Here is an 18,914-nt window from a genome sequence, read left to right on the forward strand (position 1 = left end):
ATATTGGTCACCCAGAAATCGACAAATCGCAATTTTTTGGCACGTCACAGCCGCGTCATCATGTCTCCGTGTCTGCTTTTATCGCTCGAGAATTAATTTGTTCAACATTATCACACCTTTACGATAACGTTATATGTGAACTGTATTTTTTGGGCAGTTTAGAATAGAGACTGAAAATGGAGATTTTAAATCAAGTGTCTAATGCGCAGTTTGTATTCACTGCAGCGACGGTAGCTGTTGTTTTAGTTTGCGCCGCGCTCGTTTTCGTATTTGGTTTTCATTCGGCGGAGCAGCCGCAGTTCGATAAACTACCCCTGGTCGTGGATGACAGGAAATCCGCCAATAAAAAGAATAAAAAGAAGGACAAGGTAAATGTTCTACTCTCCCGCCGTTATGAATGTTCGCTCATTTTATTTTTAACCTGGAAGCATATGCTCGTAGTTTAACCGGGAGATATAAAACGTTGTTTTGCAACTTGTAATTAAATTTATACTGTATTAGTTTTTATTTCATACCAAAATTTTAAATTTACTCTATGGTGACTTGTGACTGTGTTATGAAGTAATTGTCATATGTTTGTGTCGGTTTTAGAAGTCTTCACCCAACCGCACTACGTCCGATGAAGTGAAGACAAAGTCTGAGAGCTCCAAAAAATCTCCCACCAAAGAGAAGAAGGAGGAAAAGGTGAAAGAAGCTGAAAAACCGAAACCGAAGGAAAGACCTGTGGAAGCTAAAGTAGCTAAGAAAGAAGTTCCAGCTGAGAAGAAAGGAAAGAAGAGCAAGATTGTGGTCGAAGTTGAGAAGCCAGCTGATTTTGATGATGGTTTGTGGCAGGAGGTGCCAAAGAAGGGAGACAAAAAGAAGGTAAAGGCTCCTGAAGAGAAAGAAAAGGGAAAAAAGAAGGAGAGCCCAGCTAAGAAAAACAAAAAAGTAAAGGATGCTGATGTGGAGGCTGCCCGCCCTGCGGAGGAACCAGCTGAGACCATTAAAGTGGTTAGTGCAGAGGGACCACATGTTAATGAAGATTCAGCCCGTGCTCTGCAAGCTCAGGTGGAGGAGTTGCAGCGTGTCCTTAAGGAGGTAAAGCCACTTTGACATTTAAGGTGGTGAAAGTATCTGTAATAATTTGAGGAGTTTGAATGTAGTATGATGTCTACATTCATAAATTCGTTAAAACAATTTAGCATTTCATAGAAAAATTAAGATGTTATTAGAATTCTGAAGTTGTATCAACACATTGTGCCGAAACCTGGCATAAACAAATACAGCTTCAAGACCACACATTTTTTAAGATCATTTATCACTAGCCAAATGTTAAAATAAAATACTTATTGGAATCTTATCTGAATTTTTCAGGCAGAGCGTCGTGATCAGGTTGCGCAGGGTGTTGCTGATGATGAGGTGATTCCTGAGGTGCACGAGCTGACTGATGTCAAAGATCTCAGGAGTAACAAGAAAAAGGAAAATAAAGAGAAGCAGAGTAAGAAGAAGACTGCTGAAGTGAGTATTTAAAATTATTGGTTGTACACTTTCAATTTGAATTTATTTTTATTGATTGTATCAAATGAACAAATTGTATATTATTATGTAAAAATATTTGTGTCTTGAGCAAAGGTATCTTAATGTTATGTACAATAATTAAATATCAAGATTGCATAAATGCACTAGGTTACTAATTTATAGTAACTATTAATTCTTGTATTATTATATATTATTGTGCTTTCACCTGCATAATGGACTTGTTCAGAACATAATAAATCATTCTATTGAATATTTTAACATATAAATGCATGACTATCTGACTAATAATAAATAAAAATATGTGTGTTACAGAGTATAATACTGTAACACACATAATATATAAGGAAAATAAAATAAAAATAGCATTTTAAATGTTATATTTTTATGTGGTGAAGCACGGATTAACTGGCAGATGACCGTTTTGTGCGTAAGTAGATGATGCCCGCATTCCTGAGTCAATAAGTAACATTACTTGGATGCATTCAGTTCATATAATTTTAAAGAACATATGTAATTAGCTTAACGTAAAAAAATTAAGAGAAATAAAGCGAAATCTGCAAAAAATAAAACATTTTATTACAGTAGACCCTTTTTTAATATAGAGATAATGCTATAAAAACAAATATTAATTTGTAGATTACTCTATTTACCTTGCACCCATGAATATATATACATGCATCTTTTTGTGCTTTGGGAAGACTTACACTTAGGTGGCGCTATGGCAATCACAAGTTTTGTTTTATGGAGTAACAATGTAATTAAAATTTATGTTGCAGACTGTCACAGCAGCCAAGAGCACTGCAAAGGTAGAGCCTGTTGAGAAAGACAACACCGTTTCAGACAAACAGGATGACAAGCAAAATGCGCCAGTCTTTGATGAACTTGGTGGTTGGTATGCTTTTAAATGGATTATATTTATTTATTTTAAATGATTATTTTACCATTTTTAATTCTTACAGATACTTGGACGGATGCCAAAGTATCCAAGAAAAGCAAAAAGAAAGCACGTAAGGACCAGTGAATGGTAAGCGGTACAGACAGGGTCCAGCTGGGCGCAGCGCCCCGTTGATAGCTCAATGCCACTGACGCACCTCATAAAATTACCATCTTTACGGAACATAATTTAAATCCTCATTACCTATGGATTCATACACATCTATTTACGCTTAAATCTGGATTGTAATTTTACAGGGTGTGAAGGTTATTTATATAAATAAGTTTATTAAACTATCTTACACATTCATTTCACTTACGTCCATGTTTTTAGTTTCATATTTTATTTTACATTTAGCTTGTTGACTTGTTTTCATTATAATTTAATTATTGTTTTCCAATGAAGCATAATACAATTTGCATATGAGTCATAGTATGTATTTGGATAACTTTAAAAGTGGATTTAGGGAATCTGCAATATGTTTTATGTTAGTTTTTGTTGTTAGTCAAGACATTTGAAAAGGGTATTTTATGTCACTTAAATAAGTAATTGTGTATGTGTTCCCTTATTTACTATGTTATTTAGTACCTATCATGTATTTCAAGTAGTAGTAGGATGGTGTAGTAACATTTGAGATCTTCTGGTGCTTGTAGTAATAAGGGTCTACATTTCCTTTCATTCCATTTGTGCATTTCATCCTTGTACAAACATTAATATAGATATTAATTGCTAAATATTTATCAGTCATTTAATCAGCTGTATCACATTTACTTGTAGACATAAATATCGTTTTGTTGAGTTGAAACAATTATTATAGTGATTTTTTCCATGACGAGACATTGGGATGAGACCTGAAATTGGACCAATATAAATAATTATGCAGTTTTGGGACATCAATGTGTCTATAAAATAAAATTAACACTAGTTTAGAGCCTTTTTTTTACAGTAATTGTGGTTTAATTTGGTATTGCACAAGTATTTAGATTGTAAAATAGATATTTTCCGTCCGAATACGTTGTGCTCACTTCTTTGCACAATCTTCAGCTCATTTTCAACTAAAGCAATTGTTTTTTCGATTCATATAGACATATCCATATTATGGAGGTGATTTTACCCTCGTGTGCGCCGATACGGTGCGTCGCGGCCACATAATTGTCATCGCTACGAATTTAATGTAATAATTTTTACTCTTTTATTGCAGATTCCTATTTTGTGACCTAGTTTTAAGAATAATAATTCAAGTGTAGCGTAGTAACGACATCATGCTGTATACAATCATCTTCAAATTCTAAATATCTCTGAATGCAACTAATTTATTATTATGTACTAAATAAATAGGTTAAGAATGAAGAATAAATATTTAATAATATGCTATTGACATACACAATATATCAACTAATTCATGATATAAATGAATGTATTGTTTATTAATATATTCTCGACATCGGCTGTGAAATAATTTTATTGGCAGGTATTCATTCAACTTGTAGCTTTTCATAACATATCCATAATAGGCGCCGATGTGTAATAAAACAGATTTTTACTCATGTATTATATCTATACTTCCTTTATGTCTATTTCTTGTAAAAATATCTAAGTCTGTAATGTTGTATCTACATGTTCGCGTCCTCGTTGCGACCTTGTGATATCTGTTAGTGCCAGGGGAAGTCTGTAGTATTGTATTGCAATACCTAATAGTCTAGTTCTTATTTGTACTACGAATTACCCTCTGCTAGTACTTCATAGATTTTACTATGCATTGTTATGGCTGTATCTTTATGAAATATTGAGTGAATATTTTTTTCCAGTTACTTAGTAGTTCCCGGCTGTTCCAACATTTTGTGTTCCCTTATTTCTAGTATGACAGCTGTACTTAGGGCCTAAATTTATTAAGAGTTTTTCGTATAGTGGGTTCTGAGCGATGAATGAAATTCGTTAAGCTAATAGAGTTACGCAAAAATATTTTTGTCTTCATATTCATTACGTAGTGTAGTAGTCTGCTGGTCGGGTGAATATTGCCAAGGCATAGACACTACTGTATCACGGGAATATTGTTGGTTATAGGATCTAATAATAATGTAATGATTGTGTAACATAAATATTTTTTTAAAATCAATAAAGAGTGATATTGATAATTTCTAAATTTTCTTTTTTGTTTCCTTAAATAAAATACCATCCAGTTTTAATACAATATAATATCAAAATTGTTATACAAAACTTCAAGGTATTGATTTGTTATTTTTTTATGTACTTTCGTTATTTCAATACAATTTTATTTATAACAATTCAAAGCGATAGTGCTAACAGTGCGAAGCTATTGAAATCGAGTGAAATATTAAGTCATAATAGAGAGAATAAGGTTTACGAATATTAAAATAGCGAGAATGGCAAACAGCAATACAGGTAATTTATAAGATATTCTAGGAACTATGGCTCAGTCGATATTTTAAATTTAAAATTGCGTAGGTATATTGATATCGGTAGATGTTAGCAACAGGACTTCAATTTTTTTTTTATATCTTTAATATGACAACAATTACAGTTAGTTAACGTTATTTGAATGTTAATAAAACGAATTATTGCGGATTTTGTTGCAGTTTTGTTTAATGAATGAATAAAGATACAAGGCGACGTTTTAAATATGGTCAGGGGGCGGACTAGGTGTTGGTCGTGCGAAATATAAGTGTTCCATTATCTAATTATTTTAATTTTGTATATTTGGTTCGACAAAAACAGAACAAAATCCGAAAAAAAGTTTTATTATTAATTTGTAATGCCAAAAGTGACAAAGAACACGTAATAATTAGGGAAAAGCATCTGGTTTATTATACAAAATTATTTTTTAATTCGTATAAAATGTCCTTATCTCTCTTTTTAGGTTACTGCGATATATTTTGGTAGTTCAAAATATTACATGCTTAACTTACTAGTTGCTACTGCATAGTTTGCCATAGATGGGCACTATGTCTAAAATTTGTTAGGGGTCCTTCAGGGCAACGTAAACTTTTGGGTTCCTGTTTAGTTTAACGTAGGTATGGGCTAAGAGGGGCCCCTAAGCTCGGAGACCCAGTATCACTGATACGGCTGATACGACGGTAGCTACGCCCCTGTGCCTAACCTATTTATTTCAGTTGACTGCCTCGGTGGCGTAGTTGTACTGCATGCGCGGTACGGCAGCGCTCTGAGGTCCTGGGTTCGAATCCCGGGTCGGGCAAAGTTATATTTGGGTTTTTCTGCTCAGTATCAGCCCGGAGTCTGGAATTTGTGCCCGATATGGCGATAGGCTCGCCCCCTATCACATCATGGGACGGAACACACTTGGCGAAAAGTGGGTGCCATGGTTGCGCCTCTGCATACCCCTTCGGGGATAAAATGCGTGATGTTGTGTGTGTGTGTGACTGTAGTCTATGATGTTTCCTATTTTGCTTGTTTGTAGCTCAATTTTAATTTAATCAATAGGAAAATTTATCAGGCCTTCAATTTGCAAAACTAAATGATTTTAAGTTTTGTATCTGTCCTTATTCCTCAAAATATATTACAATTCTGAATCACTTCTAGCTCCCGATTTGTTGCCGTGTGGTTTCCGTGCGGCGAGGGCGGCGGGTGCGGCACTCTTGCTGCGCGGCTTGCGACGCACGCGCCGGCGCATGCGGCGCAGCTTGCTCGCTCCCTGGGGCAATGTGGCTTGTGTGCGTGATGTCTTTGTCTCCACTTCCACTTTTAGTCGAGCGAACATATCGTAATTTGTTATGACGCACATTTTGCCTGTACAGAATAGATAAATAATATTATAGTTGGTCACAGTGTACAGTTAATCACATTGTACCCGTGCACCCTCATAAAGTAATACTCTTTAATAACCGCAATAGGTTAGGTGGGCAAAAATCTAGAAATCTGGAGTAACATTATTACCTCGTAATTGCCTACGACGGAAAAGCAACACTGTATTCTATCAACAGTTTATGTGAAGTAGCGTTTGATATTTGCATGACCGCGGTATCTCATTGCGTTAATCCTTCTAATCCTTGCATTTAAGCTGTCTAAAGTTCGAGACTGTTATTTTAGAAAAGCAGGGATTTGGCGCAATGGAATTAGCTCGATTGAGCCCGCATTTCAGTTAAATTCGATTTAAAAATATATGATGAGTCTCATATGAAACGTAATCACAAAACTAATATGTCATAAATATTGGTTTTGTTACTTACCAAGATATGGCGAAAATAAGCTCTATGTAAATACAATTCAGGTCTACTACTGACCTATTATAGTGTTTTGAAAAAACTCTAATCACTCACCATTGCAATATTCTTCTCCGCATTCAGCACACGACACAATTCTAGTTTCAGTAACTCCTGAGCGATTTTTTGTTTTCCTTATCATATTATTTTTAGCATATTCCCTTTTGTCACGCGCTTTGGTTTTCAATTCAGATTTTCTCAGTTCAACTAACCTGTTAATCATTTAAAATATTTGTTACAATATTCTTTAGTATATTATACTACTGTGAATTAATGGTTTAAAAACCTATGAATGCACCTGTTAAAATATTCTTCGTCTAATTTAGACTTTGGTCTGATGGACGTCAGCATACGCCACTCTATGGGTACAGCGCACAACTCTTCGAATTTCAAACCTCTCATTTCCGCAGGGATTGGATCCATGTACGTGAAATGTTTCTCTTCATATCCCCGCGTTCCTAATTTTTCATAAGCTTTAACTTCTTTACGAGGAGTTCTAGTTTTCTGATCTTCTTTTTTGTCCTTTATTTTTATGTCTTCGCTTCGTACCTAATGAATTCGGAAGTAAAAGACCACTAGTGCGTAATGTCAATCAAACATTTAAGTTGCGTTTACCTTTTCTGGTCGAGTTTTGAAGTCTGGCACTTTATCTAGAACTGCTCTGTACTCCTCCGCGGTATTTATCACTGTTTTGGATAAATCCAACATAGGAGCCTCATCTTTCTTTTTATCAAATAAATCATCAATTAATTTAGACATAACGTATATAAGGAAACACACGTGAAGTCAACTAACTCAATGCTATCGATCCAACATTACGTTGCCCTATTTCTTAGAAACGGTTGAATCGATAACAATCTCGAAAGTAACCTAATTTCATACTCTAAGTGTATTGCACGACTAGCTATAAAACTTGTTAGAACTACATTCTTTATTGGCTTAAAACTTTGTTTTTATGGCAAAGTTTTCTTGATCCTCGTGTTTTTCTATGTAATCTCTTTTGGCAATGTTAAGTTGGTCAATTATTTTTTTTCGGTTTTCTGTATCAAACATGTTTGATTTGGCATTTCTTTCGTTAATATCTTCTATCCATAATTTTCTATTGCCGTATTTGTCATTAATAAATTTTTGTGATAAAGTTATTCTTTTTGTTGGAGACATCTTTGGAGACTTTTTGTTTTCTGTTAATTCAGTAGTTGTTATTTGTCCTATGTGGTTAAATTCAGCCTGTATATTACTGATAGATTCCGGCACAGTATTACTTTTGGATACATCTTGACTAGATCTTTTGCTTCTCCAATACGACTGACTTAATGAATTGCGATGTTTCATTCCGGTTTCTGTAAATTTTTCAGAACGAGTTAGTGGGCTGGGAGAACGACTATCCTCACTAGATTGTGATAAATATTGTCTCGCTTGCGGTCTATATTTTTGTCGCATTTTTCTTTTTTGACTGTAAAATGGATCTTTTTCACTCTGTTTTTTGTACTGAGCAGCGGGACGGTTAACGCCCCATTTAGGACGATTTTCCAAGTCTTTTTTATATCTTTCTTCAGATCGGAAACGTCTATCTTTTTTTAGGGTGCTGTGTTGACTATCTTGTGGCGCATTTTCATCAATATTTGAATAATCTTTTTCAACATTACTCTCAATGTCTTCTGTCTCTACTATTTTATCTGTAGTTCGTTTAAAAATACTTATATCGGTTTGTGTGGCTACATCTATCATTTTAACAGTACGATATGAGTTAGTGGGTGTTACAACTTTACGCATGTCTTGTGAATCGTTGCCATTGTTTAATGATACACCGTATAAATTTCCAAGTGCATTTTGAGGAACTATAACCGCTAACTGAATTCCGTTAGTGTGCCCGTTGATTATTTCGCCGTTGCTATTAATTCCAATGGGTACAAGATTAAATTGCCGCTCAGCAATGGCTAAAGGAGGAATACTGTGAATAAATAAATTTAAATTCCCTGTTCCCATAGATCTTGGTGAATTAAATTCAGTTGTTTGGTGAGATGAACTTTCTTTTTATGCTTTTCGCAGAATGAACATCATATGTTCTGTTTGTCTTAGTAGGACTTGCAGGATCAATATTTCGTACGACTTCAGCTGGTATATTTTCCTCTATGTTTTCTTTCGCATCTTCATCTACATTTGCTTTCAACGATTTTTTCAAACAAGTAAACCTTTTCTCTTTGTCTTGTTTAGCCTTTCTCTCCGCGTCTTCGAGCGCTTTCTTTAATGTTTCTAGCTTTCTCTGTTCTAGAAGTTGTTTTTCTTCATGCCGTCTTTTCTCTGCTTCCAATCTCAGCCTGTCTTCTTCTTGTTGTCGTTGTATCCTTAATTCTTCTAATCTCTCTTCTTTCAGTTTCCTTTCCCTTTCTTCGAGGCGACGTTTTTCTCTGTCTTCTAGTTGATTCAATATTGCTGACTGCAATTCAAGTGCTTTTATACGTTTGCTTTCGCGTTGGGCTTTAATTTCTGGCTCTAAAGGAACATTTTGTCCTCTAAGAAATGTTCTGTAAAATAATAACAACAATAATATATTGGATTGTTATTAAACATTAGTGTTAAATTTGTAATTTTATATCACTACATACCTTCCTTCATCACAGCCATTACATGACATCCTGTCGCAGTCGAGTCCAGTACTATTACTCGAGCTTCTTTGGTCTATGACTAGAAGTTCTGAAGAATTTTCAATCATGTTTAAACCCCGCTCTACCCAAGAGGGAGTACCTTTTCTTTGATTCGGCATCTTTGAATAAAATGAATTAAGTATGTAAATAAGATACACATATGCACATTCGACCTTTGAAGTATACTACACGTAGTATTTATCTATGTATAAATATAGGTTTTGTTAAATTATTATTTTCGAGTTTGATTTATATATGCATAAACATGTATTAAGGTAAATGTACCTGGGGTAATCTAGCATTGGGTGCTGTGGGTTCCCACAGTCGCCCAGTGGCAACTCCGCGATCACCCCATCTTAGACGGCCCTCTTCGGCTGCGCGCGGGCTTCGGCCTGATGTGGGAATTTCAGTCGTCGTCAACCTATAAAGTAATAATAATAACATTATAAATTAAATTTGATTTTATAAATCAGAGTACGATGTTCTCATTCACTCATAATAAGCTTACAATAAGTAGCATATTCATTTCATTCGCTTTACCTGTTATCAGTAGTCTCTTGGTGCCATGCAGCAATAACGTTCCGATTTTCATCTTGCACATAATCTTTGCGATTGCGGTTCATATTGTTGAGGGTCTCGCTGCCATAACCAGATGTGTCTCCCTCGCAATCTTCATCGTAAAATGCGAATCTCTTGGCACTTGGAATATTGCGATTCACGACATTAGACCTTCTATCTTCTTTTATAACCGGTCTTTCTCCTTCTATATGATGTATCGGCGGTAAACTTGGACTTCTTTGGCGTTGATTTGGTTCCTGATAGTCGTAAGATGATTGTTTGTGCAGTTCGAGAGTGCTGGCGAATTGGTTGCGCACTTGCAAACGATTTGTATAGCGTTCCCCGGTATTCCATGGTAGGTAAAGATGAGACATCTCCTCTGAAATTCGTATGGAAAAATATTTTGTGAGATTTTTATGTCCAACAAAACATGATAACAGAGTAATATTTTATTCACTAACACACTACCTTCCATGGCTGCAACCTGTGGCGTATTAACAATTCATTCTTTTCGTGAAAAAATACAAAATTCCCCTTCATAGGTATGTAAAGGGTTTTCAAGTTTTATCAATATCGCATGTAGGGGATGCCGATAGTTATTGACGGGGGTGCGTTTTTTTATAGCTTGTCATTAGTTTTTCATTTAAGGAAAAATATTTTTCAGCGTTTAAGTTCGTATATTGGTGGTGTTGTTCAATATAGATAAACATATTTGTTCGTGACAGAAATGAAAGCGCATTAGATTATATAATTTTAAAATCTGTTTTTTTTTTTCTTTCATATTCCTATTTTATTTTCATTTTATAATTTGTCCTGTTAACCCTCCTACATAATGACCTCGATACAGGCATGGCTTTGAATGGTCATTGGGCTTATCGATGTAAAATTTATATCTTGCATACCCAAAAAAATATTATTTTATATCTGTACAGATCTATATATGTGGTACCTACATATATAGATCTATACGGATAGATGGATAGATTATAATTAAAATAATATTTTTAAATACACTCTTATAGAGGAGCGTTTTTCGAAAGTTGGTTTATTTGGAGGGTAAGTGGTTTTTACCGTCTATTTTTAGCCCAGCATAGTTAAGTATATCTATGCTTCTAACCTAACTTTACAGTAAGATATAATTATCTTAATATGTTCGTGCTTTATAGATATCTATAGAGAAATCATCTGTAGAGTAGCGTGGCGGAGTTCCGAAGATTTCTAGTGTAAGACTCTGCTGTCCTTCATCATACTGGCGAATGACGACTTACGGGGTACATAGACTTAAGTCCTTGAAATTAATTTAAGAATACATAAGTGGAGTCTATACATAATTAATAACACCCCATTATGTATGTCCTCGACGCGACGTAACAACATAATTCTCTATGAAATGAAATCGGGTTTTTAAGATGTGGACATACACATTACACTTAGTTAATAACAAAGCCAGTCTGTAGAGAATTATGATCCATTATTAAATTCCTGTGGGAGATATCGTAGTCACGTAAAAGTGAAAGTGTTATGCGCTTACTGAATACTGAGTTTTAACATGCATTACATTTTTTAGATGAAATGGTTTTGTTCCGTCCACTAAATACTTTTATTACGTAAATGTAGAATTGTCTTGTGTAACGCAGATAGTATGTTCAATGTTCATGCCATGTTATGAATTAGGCACATGAAATTCATAAAGGCTGGCTTACACGCTATGTTAGTGTAAGTATGTGTAGCAGTTTGCTAGTATTATTTAAGTTAACAACTAGTATTATTTACTTTTAAAATTGTGGTAACGTATTATTTATAAACTCTACATGCAATGAAGGTGGGCACTATTGTTTGATATCCATAGATAGCTAAAACTCTCATTTAATTCGTTCAAGTTAATCATCTATTTAACAAAGTATCGAAATAAAATTAGTTCTCGGATAAACCGCTGTATTTTTTATATTTTTGCGACGTTACGAAGAATTTAACTTAATTGTAAGTAGATATTGTAAAGTTGACTTTACGGACAATCTATGCTTTAATCTGCCTTGTGAACATGAAGGTTGCAGTCTTGGAAAAGTCGGGAGAAAATTAATGAAAAAAAATCGCGGTAAAACCCGGAAAATAATTTTATTTTGATGCATAACATTTCCGTATACCTAAGAAATCATGAAATAAAAACAACTTTATATATTTACTTCAAATTGATAAAGTAGGAACGTAGAGTTCCATAGTAGGGACAGGTAGCATCCGTACCTGTTTTTGCCGTTTACTTTAGGCTCAGTGAATGTTTTTAGGCTTAGGAGTAAGTACAGCATAATGGCGTATAGTGGTATGACAGCGGTGCGTATATGAAATTGTACTTACCTACCTTTCATTTTATGCTCACTAGCGTTAAATTAAGGGTCAGTGTAAATGCAAATGATTTTCGTTCAAGCATTCGCTTACTATTTAAATTACGTACACAGCACCTACGCACACAATTGACAAATACTGAAAGTAGAAATGATATCAAAGAAATTGAAGGAAATTTTTTATATACTTACTGATACCTAATAAAAGTTTTTAAACAGAAAACTATGTTATATTATAATTCAAAGAGTACCTACTAATATACGAAAGTTTCTTTGGACGAGAAAGTGAGCTACTTATTATAAAATTGAATTTTATTATTTTTGATAATAAATATATTTTTTAACAATTTCCGGAATGATACGCATTGCAGCTTGCTCATAAAATCTAAATGGCTGGGACACTTGTTACGCCAATTTAATCAGCAACAATTGTATTTGTATACTCAGCCAAGATTTCAGGCGGCTGAAAGGAATATTTAAATTTGTTGAAAGCAGACGTGATTGTGGCTCATTGTGCGTTAGTTAGTCACACTCTGAATAATTCATTCATAAATGACGGATCGATTACGATTGGTATTGATTAGAATTTTATTTAATATCGGCACTCAGCTTCGGCCACGTTAAAGTCTAAGATAGTTTATAAAGCGATGATATTAATTATTACATTAGTTTTTCTTTTTTATTATCATTTGCCAATGTAAGTTACCATTATGAAAAAAAAATGTGTTAGCTTTTCCATTTTATACCTTGGCTTTACTATAAATAGTAGTTTTAATCAATCTTTTCAATACTGTTAATCTCTTCAGGGATATATATTTTTGTAAATTATAATGCCCAGACGTGGACACTGACGGTGGGGCTAGTCCACAAATTCAAGGTCGCGCAGCGGGCGATGGAACGAGCTATGCTAGGTGTCTCTCTCGCGGATAAAATCAGAAATGAGGTTATCCGTGAGAGAACCAAAGTAACGGACATCGCTCGGAGAATAAGCCAGCTGAAGTGGGCTGACCATATCTGTCTGGACCGATGGCCGCTGGAGCAGACGAGTCCTAGAGTGGAGACCGCGTCTCGTAGCGTAGGACGACCTCCGAACCGCTGGTCCGACGATATTCGCAGAATCGCCGGTGGACGCTGGATGAGGAGAGCGGAGGACCGAACAACGTGGCGCGCTCTAGGGGAGGCTTATGTTCAGCAGTGGACAGTTATAGGCTGATTAGATGAGATGAAATTATAACCATGAGAGCTACTTAAATCCTAGAGGGAGCCCAAGCAAGCCTTTTTAAGATTACTAGATATTTTTCATTGTTAACTAGGCAAGTCTTCATATTTCTTAAGGTGTAAGGGTAAAAGGAATACTCTCCGTCCTGTATACTGATATTATAAAGATTTCCTCTTTCAAGTGAGCTTGTTTGTAGGGTGAAGGATCTAATGGCTACAACTACTGGACCGATTTAATTTTTTTTTATTTATCCCGGGACAACATTAATCCTGGAAAAACTTTGTTACGCGCGGTAATAGCTAGTCATTAATAAATTCAATAAAACACGTCCCAACTCCCATTAGGTAACTGAGTGGTAGTTATGGCTAAAGTAACAATGACGTCTCAGTGATAGATAACGCTATAAGCTATAACTATATACTATATAACTATAGGTAAGCTTTATTAGAGAGATAAATCTTCACATAGCAACCAAGCATATTTCGATAATTTAACCTGAGAGAGCTTATAAGTTTTAATAAACTACAAGGCAAGAATATTATCTAGAGAAAAAGTCTCAACAAAAATTATTCCATTATGAGTTTTGAATAGATCGTATGAAACTACGTATTTAAAATTTAGTGACAAATATTCGTCTATCGCGCAGGAAGAAATAAATTTTAGAGAAAGATTTCTGGTTAAAAAGTTGAATAACGGAAAATAAATGAAAAACAACTGTGAGTGAAGTTAATAATGGAATTATTTTGTTTGCGTCCGGTCACGCTCTCGTGCGCAGACTGACTGCATTAACTAGTGAATGTTTTACTTTATTATTTAACGCTGCGATAACTTGCCTATTTACTACTAATTTATATTAAATATTCAAAATAATTCGTGTTATTATGCTGGAAATATAAATTGTTAACGGATATCTTGTTTTTGCCATAGAGGTTATTCGGAATCCTATACCTATCCAAGTACATTATAGATATTTAAAAGTGAGTAAGTTAGCACATTTTTGAAATTAGTAAAAGTTAGGTTAAGTCAGCGCTTCTTGTGGACCGGAAGGTTTAATTTCGATTCCCAGGCCTTAACTTGGGTTAAGCCAACACAATACCATCGTCACAATACCAGTCGTAAAAATTTAGCCAAATATTTTCTGCAGTGCTTCATTACTTTAAACTCCATTTATGTTGCGCCGATCCTACATAAAAAGGAGTTACGAACAGGAAGGAAGAAAAAAAATTGCTGATATGTTTGTGGTACGATCAGCAACAAAAGTCGATGAACAAATACTAATTTACAAAACACCTGAACATTGAAACGGACCATAAATCACTTACCAAAGAAGAGTACAGATTAAGGTTATCATTTCAATATGGATACCAAAGTAAAGGATTGGCTGAAAAAATATGAAAAAGAAACTGACGTTTACGTTGAATCCTTCGAAGAGAATCTATAATACTGCCATAATAATTTTGAATTTACACATTTGTTCCTTAAACCGGCCAGTGCTCTATAAAATAGTATGTTTAAAATGTAACTAACCTATTCCTATTAATCTTATAATATTACTTACTAAAATATTATGATGTTTTGTCCATAATTAAAAATCTATGATTCTGGTTATTAACTTCAATATATACTATTATATAAACCTGAAGAGTTTGATTGTTTGAATGCGCTAAACTCAGGAACTGCTTAACCGATTTTGAAAATATTTCACTAATAGGAAGCTACATTACAGCGCTATACGCTACTTTCTATCCCGGGTCAATATAAAGCAATACTTTAGTCCTTGAAATTTTTTTTCACGCAGGCTGAGTAGCGAGCCAAAGCTAGTATGTTATAAAATAACAATTTAATTGATATTCTGGACTGTTGGAAAAAAAGCTTGTATATAAAACAAAGAATTTGCTAATTTCAGCCACATTTGTATTTATTACAGATCATAAAAATTGCTAGTAATGTTTAGCGGTGAATGGTTTGACGGCGTTCAGCTACTTTTGTAGTTCAATTATGTCAAGTTGTTTTGTATTTAAATTAATCAGTAACTTATGGTAATTGATAATGATTAAGAAATATTGGAAACAAATTATGTTCAAGGACTTCTGTTGCTGACTGTACCTAATATTGTATTAAAATGATTGAAAATAGCACGGACATAGTTTTTTCGTCAATCTTGAATGTAAATATTATATAGAGTTCTAAACTTTGTTCTTGATTTTTCTAATTCGAACTTAATCTAATATTATTGACGTAAATAATGTATCTGAGTGCCGGTACTTTTACACCTATGTGTTGGCGATTATTGAGACATAGGTATCTGACACCTGTGCTTTAATGTAACTGCCGGACAAGTTAAAGTAGAGGTCAGACGTAATCTTTGTAGAGTCCAGATTTTTCAGATAAAAATTATTTTCGACGTGGATGCTACTAATATTGGATAATTATTAACTTTGCCTCATTTTTTTAGCATTTTCACACTGTATTGCCAACCGTAATTTTTAAACTGCCTCTGACTTCTTTTATTATTTTTTGGACAGACCCTTTGATGAAGGTCTAATGTTTACTATTTAAATCATCAAGCGTGTGTGTGTTTTTGTCTACATTGAACTGAAATTCTACCTTAAATTATTCTTATTTTAACTTTTATTTCAACATTAACAATGCAGAACCGGCTAGGAACTCTACCCAATAGGTAAGGACTCAATTTAATCACTTAAGGACAAAGGTCGTTGGTTCCTGTATGGCAACTTTGAAGGTCAACTATTTCATTGATTATTGCCGACAGTCCAACACGGACAATCGTTTTGTTCATCTATTGTGCTTTTTCTGGTGTCTACTGATTTTGTTTGTCATTATTGAACAACCGGAAACAAGTTTACGCCCGAATTGATGTTATGAATTACGCTTGTGTTGCAACGGGTCGTAATGAGACGAAAATAAAAATTTTATACATAGCGTAATGTTACACAATATTTTTGCATTTATAGACAAAACGGGTATGTAAGTATATAATAATGATGAAAAGTTCGAAAATGTTGTATACTGGTAGTAGGTGCTGTAATTTATTTTGCTTATATAATATAATTGCTCTAACACACAGTGTTTGAAGAAAATGTGGATTAAGATATATGTTTAGCTTTTATATTTATATAGTTACTTTACATACATTAGTGTTTCTTTTAAGTACTTCTCTGATTACTTAAATATTATTATAATTTGTACTATTTACTACGAGGCCTTTCCATCAGTACCTATTACAATGGTTTAAATATTTAGTTTATCGCTGCTTTATTTATGGCCGGCTAAAAGTAGGGCGTCTCTGTTCGCTTTTATTTGTAGTCTGAGATCTAAATGTACCTACTCATAGTTTAAACCACTAGCATTTTGAAAGGAATTTTGTTTCTATAAAATAGTCTCAATATATAAAATAAATTATCTAAGTATGTAAGTACATGTTGGGCTTCGTTAAATATACAAAGAAAGCAACTTCCTAATTGAATTGTGAAGCTACCTAGTAAGTGATCTAGATTGAAATTGACTTATTCATTACCATAATGTCCTTATTTGCATTCACATTTCTTCCATTTACAACTATTAAACGGATTCTTCTACGTGAAGAGATTTTTGATGACCAATTTGTTGGTCCACTGATAACTATGATTAACTAGTTGCCTTCGATTTTAGACATAGACAGCGGTATATACTTCTTTTTACCAACATAATATTTTAAGTAAGTTCCTTCTAACAATTTTATCAATTATCTGAATTGCAAGTGATATAGATACGACTGTTAAATGAGTTTTGGTAAATAGCATAAACATTATTTGATTAGTGTATTCTTTTTTACTATTATTATAAGTACTTACCCATTAATATAGCGCAGCTATTATTTAACACCCACTATATAATATGTAGGTATAAACTACTGAACAACACTGACCGAGATTTTTAATTACTTTGGTACGCTAGCGTGATGATTATACATAAATCTGTTACCATTTCGTATCTACTTGGTAGTTTTGAGCAGTGTTCGTGTATTGGTGAAATCTATCTGTTCTCTACTTATATTGAATTTTTATGTACCACGTTGGTAAGTATATACTGAAATGCAGTTTCTTTTTTGTTGGTGTATAGTATTAGTGTAGACATAATGGGCACTATCCACAGTAGACGTAGATTCCAACTTAGATCTATATTTATTACGCCCATATTTTATTATCAAGTAAAGTTAAAGTATTTTGTATTTAAACTGTTATTATAAGCATAAATAAAAAAGTGCAAAGGCATTACATAAATAATCCACGTATAAACATTTTTTTTGTCCTTTTGTATAAATGACGTATACCATAAAATAGAGATATTATTATGTATTTACGTACCGTTTGTGCTCTATAATTTAAGCGTAGACAAAATCCTTAAAGGCACGACACAACAAGCACAGGAAAATCCCAGAGACCGCGTGATTTTGTGGCGAAATCTTGTGGATCGCGCGGTGCAGGTGCATCTGTGCACCTAGCCAACATACCCGCAGAGTGCGCGGACACCGAACAAGCCAGGCGGTAAACAAATATGCGCGGACACAGCACGAGGCAGCACTCTACTCGCTACGCACCTCTCTCCCGCGCCCACTGTTGCTTCTTCTGTTCAACTAACGACGTCGGCTTGCTCACCGACAGCATCGCACCACACTATACATTACACTTTCTAATGCCCCGTATTGCATACGCGTTGCGTTTCTTCCAACCGCATCGGAGTTACGGTGCACCGACTAATGAGTGCTCTGGAGTGCTTTTAAAAACGGACACTCGTGCATTGTCGGCGACTCGAATGAGCGCACGTTTCGGTTCGTTTCGCGCACGTACTTATCGTCTACTGCCGCCCGGATCTCTACTACGGGAACCAGGCACTTTTCATTATGAATAATTTTTATTTTAAAATTATATAGTAAGCTACAAATGAACTAGTGAGTAGGTACGTAACGTTAATTACGCTAACGGGATTGCGGTGCGGCCGGTGGGTCGTGTGCACGTAATCTGATGTCTAGACTTTTTCAACCCCTATTGTTTCAGCGGCCGTCACGCGAATGAGAATTTCAGAGGAACAGCCTCGGAAAAGCCGCCGGTCGATATTGTAGTCATAGTAACGTTTGTTTCACGTGCTGGCAAGTTTCTGTGACATTTTTCTTATTTGCATTTTAGGCTACGAGCTGAAGTGACACTCATCACTTGAAGCTTTTATGAGTTCATTAACGTTAAGTAGTGAGACTGTTTTCTCTATACATTCGTATTAGTATAAAATCGCCCATAGAAAAGTTGATGGACACAAATGGTTAGTCGAGTCGACCTTGCTTATTTCTTTATTTATCAAGGAAAATAAATTGTAACTATTCTTGTAGCAATTTATGTGCATTACAATGTGGCATGTTGCATGATGAAGGCTTTAAAAACATTATTACACATTTTTTTAAGTATA

General features: G+C 34.6%; 3 protein-coding genes across 3 annotated transcripts; 1 reads left to right on the forward strand and 2 right to left on the reverse strand.

Annotated features, from left to right (window-relative positions):
• The first annotated feature begins 10 nt into the window (after positions 1-10).
• On the forward strand, positions 11-4,598 carry LOC115444421 (enolase-phosphatase E1). Its single transcript, XM_030170199.2, has 5 exons — positions 11-368; positions 592-1,080; positions 1,357-1,500; positions 2,298-2,409; positions 2,481-4,598. Exons 1-5 carry the CDS (start codon positions 177-179, stop codon positions 2,540-2,542), a joined length of 999 nt encoding a protein of 332 aa, XP_030026059.2. The 5' UTR covers positions 11-176; the 3' UTR covers positions 2,543-4,598.
• A 1,190-nt stretch (positions 4,599-5,788) lies between these two features.
• Positions 5,789-6,854, reverse strand: LOC119189375. The gene is made up of 2 exons (XM_037438805.1): positions 6,751-6,854; positions 5,789-6,220 (listed from the first exon to the last, which is right to left on the reverse strand). Exons 1-2 carry the CDS (start codon positions 6,833-6,835, stop codon positions 5,991-5,993), a joined length of 315 nt encoding a protein of 104 aa, XP_037294702.1. The 5' UTR covers positions 6,836-6,854; the 3' UTR covers positions 5,789-5,990.
• LOC115444419 (myb-like protein X) lies at positions 6,784-18,452 on the reverse strand. The gene is given in 7 exon segments (XM_030170195.2): positions 6,784-6,905; positions 6,992-8,728; positions 8,730-9,218; positions 9,300-9,457; positions 9,624-9,759; positions 9,879-10,275; positions 18,055-18,452. Coding segments are annotated over 6 exon segments (2,343 nt in total). The 5' UTR covers positions 18,122-18,452; the 3' UTR covers positions 6,784-6,905; positions 6,992-7,632.
• Positions 18,453-18,914: the final 462 nt, after the last annotated feature.

This window comes from Manduca sexta, chromosome 15 (assembly GCF_014839805.1).
Source record: "Manduca sexta isolate Smith_Timp_Sample1 chromosome 15, JHU_Msex_v1.0, whole genome shotgun sequence".
Lineage (NCBI taxonomy): Eukaryota > Metazoa > Arthropoda > Insecta > Lepidoptera > Sphingidae > Manduca > Manduca sexta.

Bases quoted from the DNA above. Each gene is read 5' to 3' on its own strand.
- LOC115444421 (XM_030170199.2), top strand. From the start codon at position 177: ATGGAGATTTTAAATCAAGTGTCTAATGCGCAGTTTGTATTCACTGCA. The intron at 1,081-1,356 runs GTAAAGCCACTT...TGAATTTTTCAG, and splicing joins TGCAGCGTGTCCTTAAGGAG to GCAGAGCGTCGTGATCAGGT. The intron at 2,410-2,480 runs GTTGGTATGCTT...TAATTCTTACAG, and splicing joins AGTCTTTGATGAACTTGGTG to ATACTTGGACGGATGCCAAA.
- LOC119189375 (XM_037438805.1), bottom strand. From the start codon at position 6,835: ATGATAAGGAAAACAAAAAATCGCTCAGGAGTTACTGAAACTAGAATT. The intron at 6,221-6,750 runs GTGAGTGATTAG...TATTCTGTACAG, and splicing joins CGGAGAAGAATATTGCAATG to GCAAAATGTGCGTCATAACA.